We start from the raw sequence: 12,488 nt of genomic DNA on the forward strand, positions 1-12,488 counted from the left end.
ACCAGAATGTTTGGTTCAAGTTTATTGATTCGGTTTGTTTTCTAAAGTTTTTTTTTTTTTTCCGTTTTTGATGATCACCCCAACCCCAGCCCGGTGGATCACTAGATTTCTATTAAAATAATATAAATTCAACCGTTTTATATTCGAATTGGGATATGCTTCTCACACCGACCTCACAGCCACGTTCTACCGAGTATTGGGAGCATCCGAACATCTCACATAAATAACAACATTCAAGTACGATAGATGATCCCGATGTGCGGCGGATACGTGCTTTTAAGGTGGGTGTCAGGAGCGCTCTGAGGGGCAGATCCGGATTCTTAATATTCATATAATAAAGTCATAGCCGTTGAATAGTTCTGATGTGCAACAAACGGGACGTGTACGACAGACTGCGAAATCCAATCAGAAATAAACACGTCATCTATTGATATCTAAGTAACAATCTTGACGATGACGTGTTTAATTCTGATTGGATATGTAGCTTTCTTTGTACAGTACTTTCAGTTTCTCAGTCAACATAGTTCCAGCTTTTTTTATTTTTAAAAGAAAAAAACGGAGCTCGCTTCAGTGAGTTCAGTCTTCAAAGTTCTCAGTTCTCCCCGGTCACGGTTCACTGGCGTCCTCCCCCAACCTTCTCCCTTTTCAATCTCTTTGGAACATTCATGGCGTCTTTGCAACTTTACTCTTTGTGCATAATGTTCTTCTTCTGCTGCTTCTTCAATACACTTTCTCGGTCTTCTTCGGACGTGGAAATTGTTCTGAGGAAGATCAAACCTTCGTTAAGGGGAGGTGCAGAGAATATATTGCTATCTTCGTGGAGCACTGGTATTCCTGTCTGTCAGTGGAGAGGGCTCAAATGGGTCTTCTCTAATGGTACCCCTCTTAAATGCGATGACGTATCTTCGCCTGAACGGAACAACATTTCTCTATTCAGAGACCCAACTCTGCAGCTCGTCTCTCTTCAGCTCCAAGGAGCTGGTCTCTCCGGTAAAATTCCAAGAGAAATCGGAGAGCTCTCCTCGTTGCAGAGTCTGTACCTTGGTGTCAACTCGCTCAAAGGAAACATCCCTCTTGAGCTTGGCTATAGCTCTTTACTCTCCAATGTTGATTTAAGTGGCAATTTCTTAAATGGGTCTCTGCCTCTTTCCATCTGGAACCTCTGTGACAGACTTGTTTCGCTTCGGTTGCATGGTAATAATCTTTCGGGTTCTCTTCCTCAACCAGCACTACCCAACTCGACTTGCAGGAACATACGGGTTTTGGATTTGGGCAACAACAGCTTTTCAGGGGAATTTCCGGAGTTTATAACTGGGTTTCATAGGTTGAAAGAGCTTGATCTTGGGAGTAATCACTTCTCTGGTTCAATTCCGGAGAGTCTTTCTCGTTTAAAACTTAAAAAACTGAACCTTTCTCATAATAATTTTACTGGGGCTCTGCCGGTTTTCCGACAGTCGAAGTTTGATTTCAGGGTTTTTGAAGGAAACAATCCTGGGCTTTGTGGGTCTCCCCTGGCGAAGTGCAGGGGAAGCTCTGGTCTGAGCTCCGGCACCATTGCTGGTATTGTGATTGGATTGATGGCCGGTGCTGTGGTTTTGGCCTCAGTACTAATTGGTTACGTACAAGGGAAGAGGAGGAAGAGCAGGGGAGGAGATGAAAATGAGATAGAGGAAGGAGAAGATGAGGAGAATGGTGGTGGTGGTGGCTGTGAAGGTAAGCTTTTACTGTTTCAGGGTGGTGAGCATTTGACATTGGAGGATGTACTGAATGCTACTGGTCAGGTAATGGAGAAAACCAGCTATGGAACCGTTTACAAGGCGAAACTTGCTGATGGAGGAACCATTTCTCTGAGACTGTTGAGAGAAGGTAGTTGCAAGGATAGAGCTTCATGTTTGCCCATGATTAAGCAGCTTGGCCGAGTCCGCCATGAAAATCTTGTTGCACTCCGAGCTTTCTATCAGGGACAGAGAGGGGAGAAGCTCCTCATATATGACTATCTCCCCAACAGGACTCTCCACGATCTTTTACATGGTAAGTGTTTGTTCTTTTCCTCGCCTCTGCATTGTTTACATGTTGTTGATTGTTTTATCTCAATGGCCTTGTTATTTGATGGATGGGATCATGGGAATGGAAGTTCTTCTGATCACTTAATGGGCAATGAGATTTTATGTAATCAAGAACCAATCTTCTAGGACTGTAGAAATGTAACTGAAATTTCCTATGTTTTGTTTAATTAATCTATTTGTTGCTCTAAATCAGAAACCAGAGCTGGGAAGCCAATGTTGAATTGGGCTCGTAGGCACAAAATTGCATTGGGTATAGCTAGAGGACTTGCTTATCTGCATACAGGAATGGAAGTGCCAATAATCCATGGGAATGTGAGAGCCAAAAATGTCCTAGTGGATGATTTATTTGTGGCCAGGCTAACTGAGTTTGGGCTAGACAAATTGATGGTGCATGTTGTTGCTGATGAAATAGTGGCATCTGCAAAGATTGATGGATACAAGTCTCCAGAGTTACAGAGAATGAAAAAGTGCAATTCAAGGACAGATGTATATGCATTTGGTATACTGCTGTTGGAGATTTTGATAGGAAAGAAACCTGGTAAAGATATCCGAACCGGGGAATTTGTGGACTTACCATCACTAGTGAAGGTGGCAGTGCTGGAGGAGACGACAATGGAGGTTTTCGATGTAGAGGTATTGAAGGGAATCCGGAGTCCGATGGAGGATGGCTTGATTCAATCACTGAAACTCGCAATGGGTTGCTGTGCTCCAGTGGCCTCTGTCAGACCTACCATGGATGAAGTTGTTAAGCAATTGGAGGAGAGCAAACCCAGGAATCGATCTGCATTGTACAGCCCAACTGAAGCAAGGAGTGAAATAGGTACTCCTTTTTAAGATTTTATTTTTCAACAAATTTTGATTTCTTTGATCTCTTCTCCAATGAGGGGTGCTTGTTGATGACATTTTGTGAATAATCTTGTTGTAGTTCATGGCACTTCCCCTTGAATTAGTATGTTGTAATCTTAATGAATCTACTTGTTCTTGTCTAAGTGCCTAACAATGAAGAAGCCCTCTTGCTCCAAACCCACCTTGCAAAAAATGGTATAGCAGTTACAGGCAAAATGGTTAGAACTATTTCAATTGGCATGCAGCTTCATCTGAGATGGTCCATTAGCTGAAAGTGTTTGCGTCTCAAGTTCATTCTGTCAATCCTGCATCATGATTTTGTAGATCTTGTAAAGCATGATGCCTTATCTGTACGATTTGTAATCTTCCCACATGAAGGAAGCTTTTGGGTTTTCTTTTTGCCTGTGAATGGGAGCTGTTAAACCTGTCGAGAGTCTTGAGACACATGAACTTGGGTACTTGTCTCTTGCTCTCATCTGTTGAATCTTCCTTTGTTTTACATTGCTTTGGACCCAATATATTTGCATTTATCCAAGATTAAGACAACGCTTATTAATTGTCCATTCAAGTACAACGTCAAAACCATGATCAAGTTATGGATTCTCAAGGGAATGCTTCCAAGGCTTGATGTTCTGAAAACTCAGAAAACCATGGAATGCCTTGGTTTTTTGTCCACTCCAGTTATTTGGAAAGTCCGTGACAAATGGGTAAATAAGCTTGCATGGATTTCACATCTGCTGTCACTATATCTTGTGAGTTGTGAAGCTTGTGACCCCCAAATAAAAGAGTTACAATACCAAAACCCTTTTGTTTGAAATTCTATGCAGCAGAGTGATCTCTTTTTGATTTGATTGTTGGGTCATGTTTGGGAGTGCCTAAGTTAAAAAATAAGTGTTTATTTGAATAAGCACTTATTTGCATTTGGTACCCTACTTTTTCTAGTGCTTATTTTTTATTTTATATTGGGCGTTTGATAGTCTTTTTCTCTAATAAGCACTTAAATAAGCGTTTGTGACTACTAGTAAGCATGCATATGCTTTGCATGTGATAATTCTATATGATGATAATGATAGTAATAATGTATCCAAAAATTTCTATAAATATGTATTTTTATTTTTTATTTTTATATATTTTTTGCTTTTTATTATTAATCGGATGCATGTTGTGAAACCCAAATCTAGTTACATAAATACCTTATCTAAATATGTGATAATTGGATCAAGTTGTTAAGTTTCAAGTATCATTGACAGGTCTACCTACTTGATTAGATTCTTATTTTTGTAATGTTTTATTTTTTTTTGGTTTTTTTTTTCTGTTCATTTATAAAAAAATGTAAGATTTAAATAGATGGAATTAAATGAGGTGAAAAGTAATAGTCAATTTACAATTTAAACCTCACAATTAAATAGAGATAAATTAAAAAATGAGTATTTTAGTAAAAAGAAAGTTCCACAATCTTATATATATTTTTAATAGTAGTGTAAATGTAGAATTATATATGTATTCAATTTTTTTCTATATATTTTTTATATTTTTGAGTAAAATAATTCCGATATGTCACACTTACTTTTTGTTTAATATGATAATTAATTAATATTATACATGTGCCTGAATGATTTTTTGCAACATTTATGTATGTTTATATTTCATTAATTTTTATTATTTATTTGACATTAAATGTTAATACATTTGACCTAAAAGTTGAACTATTGATCTTTGCCAAATAGTAAAAATAATTTCACTTTTGGTCAATTCTAAAGTATGTTTCATTATCAATAAAAGTAATTTTATTACACATATTTTTTAATTTGATTAATAAAAGTATCATAAAGTTTAATTTTTCTACATTTTTGTAATTTTCTATATTTATTTTATTTTAAAAATTTTATTACCTAATTATGACTTCATAGGTTTATCAATTTGATTCAAATGATTGAATTGCTTAGCTATCACTTGGATAAAGAATGTTTTTGTTTTTTAGCAAGTTTTAAAATGTATGAGCTTATATTCTTAAAAGTATTGACATATCTAATTAGTGATTCATCCAACATAGGAAGGCCCTTGAGATGCACGAAGCACCCAAGACAAATCAAACTTGTCTATGGCTGCAATCACATCAACAAGAATGGTATTACTAGCTAAGTCTATCATTCTTTCACCTCTACCAAGTTGCATAAGCTGAATGAATTTCTGGTTATTTTCCAGCATTTTATAAAATGCTGTCACGTGAGACCATATGTGTTGTGAGCATTAGAATTGTCATTTCATCGAAATGGTTAATATGCAAAAATTAGTAGTTATTGGTTAAGTGGTTCATCAAACAGTATAACTCAAATAAGTACTTAAAATAAGTTTAAGTGGTTTGAAAAGGACCCCCAAACAATAATAACTACTTATTCAAATAAATACTTCTAAAATAAATACTTATTTCTTAAACCACTTATTTGCCCAACATAACCTTAGTAGCTTTGGATAATCAGTTTAAGGAATCATATCCAATAAGCTAGATTTGATCAATATTCGGATTAGACATGGATGAGACTGAACATGAACTTGAGCTTTTTCATGGATGACACAATAAGCTAGATTTGAACTTGTATTTGCTCAGATCTTCTCAAACACAATCTGTTTCATACCCAAGTTTTTGTTCATTCATAATTTGTCAATTTCGTACTAGTCACGTTGATTTAGGCTATGATTTGGAGAGGCCCAACCTGAACTTGAGCTTTTTCATGGGTCGGGCTTGAATTTTTGGGCTATGTTTTGAACTTGGGTCAGAAAATTTGGGTCTAAACTAAATTTAATTGGGCTTAGATCGAGGCCTTAAGTAGTCCGTGTCTGGCCCAACCCAACCCGAGCCTGCCTTTCACTGTATATGCAATTGTTTTTATATATTATGATTAACCTAAACAGCGAGTTATTTATATATAAGTATTCTTTTTTAACCATGTAACACATGTATAAATTTATCAATGAAATTTGTGCACCTGCATGTCAAATAAAAGATTTCAACCAATTACATTGAAGATTATATGATTTAGTTATTTTTTATTTGTTAATATTTATAAAGTATCTTTTACGTTTTTGTTGCATGGTGCAGTTGATGCACCATAGGTTTTTCTACTTTTTAATCTATGTTACTTCTAAATTGGACCAAAAAGCCCAATAAAAAGTGCTACATGTGAAACACATTATGAAAACATTCAAACCTGATCACCAACTCACCTAAGCCTGACCAAGCCTGCTTGGACCTAATCTGGGTTGTGTTGGGTTAGGCACAATTTTGTAAATTTGTGTTTGAGCCCAAACCTCTGGTCTTAAGTTTTAGGATTGGTCCTAACCAATCCAAGTCAACCCATCCAAGCTGCACCTTAGGATATATGGTTTCCAACCACATAAGATAGGGAAATAAAAGGAAATTAGGAGCAAAGAGTTGGTCAAGTAATCTGAGAAACTAACCCTACTGTATCTGAGGCTTTAAGCTTGTCCGAAATCATGAAAGCTAGCTGCATGGTTTTGGTGCAAGCTTAGAGCTTTCCTTGGAGTTTGTGCTTGAGCTTGAGAATTTATCCCATTTTAGGCAAATTCGGATTTTATTCTCACACCGTCCTCACAACCCTTGCAGTCGTACATGGAAAATATCTTTTCATGAATAAAACATATAAATACAGAGATGTTTCCAATGGATGGCTGTAAGGATTGTGAGCCAGTGAGGAAGATTTTGAGGATGCAATCCGAATTCATTTTAAGCATATATGTTTGGGCCAGAAAAGTGCATTTGTTAATGGCACTATAATTAACCATTAAGACTGAAACTTACTAACCTAAACCTTTCTAAATTTGGACTAATAGGAAGTTAGTTTCTATTGGCTAGGTTACCGTAATCCTTAACCCAAACTTAACATTTCTGTAAACCAGACCTGACCCACTTAGGAGGTGTTTGACTACGATATTGGAAAAACTTATAATCAAGCAATTGGTATTATAAAAGTGGTAACTAATCAGGTGGTATTAATAAGAATCCACGGGGGGGTTTTGATTGATACAAGGTTTTTAAAACCGGACTGGATAGGGAATCACTTTAGGTGACCGATTCCCGGGTCGAATGGTCTGACCATCCGTCTAAGTGGATGGCCCATTTTGACAAAAAATAAAAAATTAAAAAGACAAAAAATGATCATAAACCATTGTCCGAGTCAACGATTTACTAACTAAATCAACAAATTTTGGTCAAAAAGTGGTTTTGGGGTCAAACAGAACTGGTCAGGTGACCGATTCGCATTTTTTCGGTCCTACCATCCGATTTGAATTGGTTTTGAAAACACTGGATTGATCAATGCATTTCTAAAATGATACCTTTTTGGCATCATAAATTTATCCAATAAAACAACTGGTATGTTAGCAAAAATAATACATTTTTATTGATGTGGCAGTTGTTTGTTTATTAGCAAACAAAACTCTTTACATTCGCTAGGAAAAACTTTGGCTGTGCGGTAAAACTTAAAAAGTGGTTGCAAGACAGGTAAAGAACTAACTGAGTGGGGTAACAAGCCATGCGCGCAGAAAGCTGAAGCTATTTTTTCCAAACAATAAAAGCTTTTTCTTATTAGGAGTGTAACTTGGACTGACCTAGTCCACAATTTTACACAGGATGGGCTTGAATTTTTTGTTCTCGGGATAGGCTTGGCCAAAAAAATTGAGATTTTTTATTTTTATTTATTTTTCGTTCTGGGCCTAGGCCTACTCAATTTGCACTTAGCCTCACACATACATGGGGAGAGAGAGAGAGAGAGAGAGATTTATAAGGAAACATTGGATAGTATCATTAGAAACACAATATAGTTTAAGAGATACTTTAGGAGAGGGCAATATTTTAGAAGGAAGTAAGGATAGGAATGGAAACGGGGTGGGACACTCCTTCCCTATCCCTGTGGATAAAATCCCCTAACCCTTTCCCGCTGCATCCCCGGTATCAGGGCAAGAATTCAACCCCCACCCAGGCCCGGTTGGGCCTGGAGAATCCCGGACATATCCCTGCCCCACAACTACTGAACCTAGGGACGAGGAATCCCCGATATATCCCCACCCACAACCTTTTTTGTATATTACTTTCTCTTCTTCTATATAATATAAATTATATAATTCATCTAAAAGAGTTGTTAGTTTCAATTAGTGTATTGGGTTTTAATATGCTACTATTCTTTTTAATACTATTAAAATCCAGGTTTTGTATGTTTTGTAGTTCATATAGACAACAAAGATGAGTTGGACCCTTAAGGGGTTAAGCAAAGATGAGTCCATTATTTGGATTCATGCTATGATGTGATGTGGACAATATGGACTTTTGAAAATAAACTTGAAATTGAAGATGCACTAAAATTTGTTGATAGTTTCAAACAATTGAGAAGAAATAACCATTCTGACATCAAACAATTAAGAAGAAATGATAGAATGCAACAGCCAACAACTACCAGTTGTTCCCATTAGACAGGTTAATAAAATCAGTAAATCTCTTTCCACCACCCACATCTCTTACTCCTAAACCTGCTATTTCTCCAAACTATGGCCTAGTTATTAACAGAGGCAAAGTCTGCTGTGCATAGCAGTACAGAGACAAAGTTTGCGGTGGTATCATCATATCATGGTAAAACTAGTAAATCATTCATTCACTCAACTCTTCAACTTCGAACAACTGAGATTAAGATGGAGCTGGTCCATCGCCGACTAGTGTTTGCATGCTGGTCGAAGAGGAAGAAAAAGGGATGAAGGGAAGGGAAGCTGGGACGGGATTTGGCCGCTTCTTTTGGGGGGGTTTTGGCTTTTGGAGTTTAGAGTAGGGGGGAAATGTCCAAGTCTCAAGTCTGGAAACCAAAAGTCAGAACTTACAAATTATAAGGGGTAATAGTGTAATTTACCACTGGGCTTAGAGTGGGTTCGAGGATTATATGTAGACCCCATCCCCGCCCCATCCCCAATTTGGGGTAAAGAGAAAAATCCCCAAACTCGACCTGTGTCCATTTAAGGTAGGGGAAAATCCGCTCCATTCGGAGTGGGTCAGATCGGTGCCATGCTAAGTAAGGCTGTATGAAAAAGGTAGGAAAAGAAAGGGAAAGGATGACAAAGAAATATTTAAATATTAAAATTATTAATTAAGTCATAGGTTTTAATAAAATAAAATATGAATAATAATAAATTCAAAATATTAATTAAATAATTAATAATTGGCTTTTTTACATAAAAAATAATGAAGTTTGGTCATTTAACAAAATTAGATACATTTTCAAAAAATAATCAAAATAGTGAGGGGAGAGGTTTTGTTTATTTTTGGATTAAAATACCCCCAATTAAAAACCCCGTTTTTATTTCAAATTTCTTCCTCCTCTCATCGTTTCCCAGTCTATAGAACCGACATTATATTCCAGTTGTATCTCTCAAATATATTTTCGTCGTCTTTCTCTCCCTCTCCCACAAACAGTGAAATGCAATAGGTCAAGACGAACCAGAGTTGTTCTGCATCTCAAATCTACCAAACCAAAACCTTGAACAGCTCTCAATCTCCACCAATCTATCTTTGAGCAAAGAGGAGATCCTGACTTTGGAGGTGCAACAAGGAGATTACAGCAGCACTCCTTATTACCAATACCACCAGCCCCACCTTTAAAGCCCTAACCCTACCGAACTTCAGCCTAATCCTGTGCCTTCGATCCCACATATCTTGCAATCAACAAAATATGAGGTTGTATAGACCTGCACTCACCAAAATATCAAGATTCCCTTGTTTCATGGTTGTAAGAGGGAGAGTTGGTTCTTGGAAAATACAACGGCGTTTGCAGAACTTGTGTAATGGAAAAACCATCACCGGAACTAGAATTAAGCTTAGGATTCAATTTCGGATTAAATGGATTTTTCTGTAGACCCAAATAAATGAACGGTGACTTTTCTTTTATCCACCTTTGTCTCATTGGATATAAACAATTGATGCTGCTCAATCTAAAGTTGTGTATGAATTGATAACAACAACTAGATAGTCTTTGTTAACAGGAAGGGGTCGAGCTATAAGGACGAGGCTGCGCTTCAAGACCTGTGATCAAGAAAGGAGTCAGAGGCCTAAGGAATTATCCCGGGTTGGTGCTCCGACACTCAAGTCAGCAGGATGTGATGGATGGCCGGGCCGAGCTATAGGGATGCTTGTCCGAGCTAATTAGTAGTATGGGTGTTAGGAGTTGGGGATCCCTTACCTCGAGCATGGAGTACTTTTTTATAGCCGAACATCTGTGTCCTGGTTGGATTGGGCTTCTGGGGTTGTCGGGATGAGGTTACCCATCGAGGCATTTGGGATAGAGTCCCATTCCCCAGTGGAGTCTTCCTTATTCCTCTTTATCTGTAGTTGTGCTCATCCACATGACGTGTAGTTGATGTGGCTGAAAGGAGAAGATGGGAGGCCACTATGCCAACATGACCGGGTGATAACTGGGCGGCCACGTGTCTTGCAGGGCCAACTCAGCCATAACCCGAACACCACTCCCCCAGTTCTGAAGTTGAGGAATGTAGTAGTCCAATTCGTTATTCGGCTGAAGAACTTCAAGTTGATGTCTATATGGGCGTCTGGCTTCTTTGGTGTTCCTCGATGCCTGTCGCAATCTTGGGAACTGGGCAATATGGAACGTGGCAGAATCTTCCCATCGTTGGCTACAAAACTCTAAGAGCTCTAACTTCGGAATCCGAACACCACTCCCCTAGTTCTGAAGCTGAGGAGGGGGAGTGCCTGGTCCAAAGTGTTGTGTCGAGGTGTCGAACTGAGCTTCCAGGTCTGTCCTCCTGGTGGAGCCGAGAAACAACTTTGATTCCAAGTAGAAGTCGAGCTTTTGTGTCGTGGTGATTCTTAGCCATGGTGTGCCGAGCTTCCGAAGTTGGGGCTTAGCTTGGCCATATGCCGAGGAAAGGCTTTTTGTTGTCGATCGAAGGCCGAGCTTTGGAATTAAGGTTGTAATGCTTGGCCACGGGGCGCCGAGCTACAGAGATGGGGCCCTTGGGGGTGCCGAGCTATGGAATTGAGGCCATTGCGATGCTCGACTATGACTTGCCGAGCTCCAGAGCTGAGGGCCCCTAGGTGTCGAGCTGTTGTGATGTTCGAGGGCCTACAGGTGTCGACCTTGTTGTGATGTTCGGTTGTGGCTTGTCGATCTTTGAAGCTGAGGTCCTCGCAAGTGCTGAGCTTCGGAGTCCGCGCCTCTCCGATGCCCCACCGAGGAAGGTGTTGAGCTTCGAAGTCTGGGTCTCTCCGAGGCTCGGTAGCGCAGTCTGAGGAGGGTGCCAAGCTTTGAAATCTGCGCTTCTTTAAAGCTAGGTAGCATCATGCTGAGGAAGGTGCCAAGCTTTGAAGTCTGGGTCTCTCCAATGCTAGGTAGTAAAGTGCCAAGATTCGGAGTCTGCGCCTCTCTGAGGCTCGGTGGCGCTGCGCCGAGGAAGGTGCTGAGCTTCGAAGCTGAGCTTCGAAGTTTGGGTCTCTCCGAGGCTTTGTAGCGCTGCGTCGAGGAAGGTGCTAAGCTTCAAAGACTATGCCTCACCGAGGCTCGGTAGCGTTGTGCCGAGGAAGGTTTCGAGCTTCGGAGTATACACCTCTTTGGTGCCCCGTCGAGGAAGGTGTTGAGTTTCGAAGTCTAGGTCTCTCCGAGGCTTGGTAGCGCAATGCCGAGGAAGGTGCTAAGCTTCAGAGTTTACGCCTCTCCGAAGCCAGGTAGTGTCGCGTTGAGGAAGGTTCTGAGCTTCGAAGTCTGGGTTTCTTCGAGGCTCGGTAGTGCAGTGCCGAGGAAGGTGCTGAGCTTCGGAGTTTGTGCCTCTTTGAGGCTCGGTAGCACTGTGCTGAGGAAGGTGTCGAGCTTCGAAGTCTGGGTCTCTCTGAGGCTCGGTAGCATAGTGCTGAGGAAGGTGCCGAGCTTCGGAGTCTGCGACTCTCTGAGGCTTGGTAGAACTGTGTCGAGGAAGGTATTGAGCTTCGAAGTCTAGGTCTCTCCGAGGCTTTGTAGCATTGCATTGAGGAAGGTGCTAAGCTTCGGAGTCTGCGCCTCTTCGAGAATTGGTAGCGTTGCGCCGAGGAAGGTTTCAAGCTTCGGAGTCTACGCCTCTTTGGTGCCCACCGAGGAAGGTGCCGAGTTTCGAAGTCTAGGTCTCTTCGAGGCTCCATAAGGTAGTGCTGAGGAAGGTGTCGAGCTTTGGAGTCTGTGCCTCTTCGAAGCCAAGTAGCATCGCATTGAGGAAGGTTCTGAGCTTCGAAGTCTGGGTCTCTCTGAGGCTCGGTAGCGTAGTGCCGAGGAAGGTGCCAAGCTTCGTAGTATGCACCTTTTCGAAGCCAGGTAGCGTCGTGCCAAGGAAGGTTCCGGGCTTCAAAGTTTAGGTCTCTTCGAGGCTCGGTAGCGCTGCACCGAGGAAGGTGCTAAGCTTCAGAGTCTATGCCTCTCCGAGGCTTGGTAGCGCAATGCCGAGGAAGGTGTCGAGCTTCGGAGTCTGCACCTCTTTGATGCTTCATTGAGGAAGGTACCGAGCTTCAAAGTTTGGGTCTCTCCGAGGCTCGATAGC

General features: G+C 40.4%; 1 protein-coding gene across 1 annotated transcript; it reads left to right on the forward strand.

Moving 5' to 3' along the window:
* The first annotated feature begins 575 nt into the window (after positions 1–575).
* On the forward strand, positions 576–3,055 carry LOC148865192 (putative kinase-like protein TMKL1). Its single transcript, XM_088975875.1, has 2 exons — positions 576–2,031; positions 2,260–3,055. The coding sequence occupies exons 1-2, from the start codon at positions 666–668 to the stop codon at positions 2,898–2,900; spliced, it is 2,007 nt and encodes a 668-aa protein (XP_088832001.1). The 5' UTR covers positions 576–665; the 3' UTR covers positions 2,901–3,055.
* Positions 3,056–12,488: the final 9,433 nt, after the last annotated feature.

The sequence above is a fragment of the Nelumbo lutea genome, chromosome 3 (assembly GCF_056320005.1).
Source record: "Nelumbo lutea isolate HS-2025 chromosome 3, American lotus-T2T, whole genome shotgun sequence".
In the NCBI taxonomy this organism is placed as follows: domain Eukaryota; kingdom Viridiplantae; phylum Streptophyta; class Magnoliopsida; order Proteales; family Nelumbonaceae; genus Nelumbo; species Nelumbo lutea.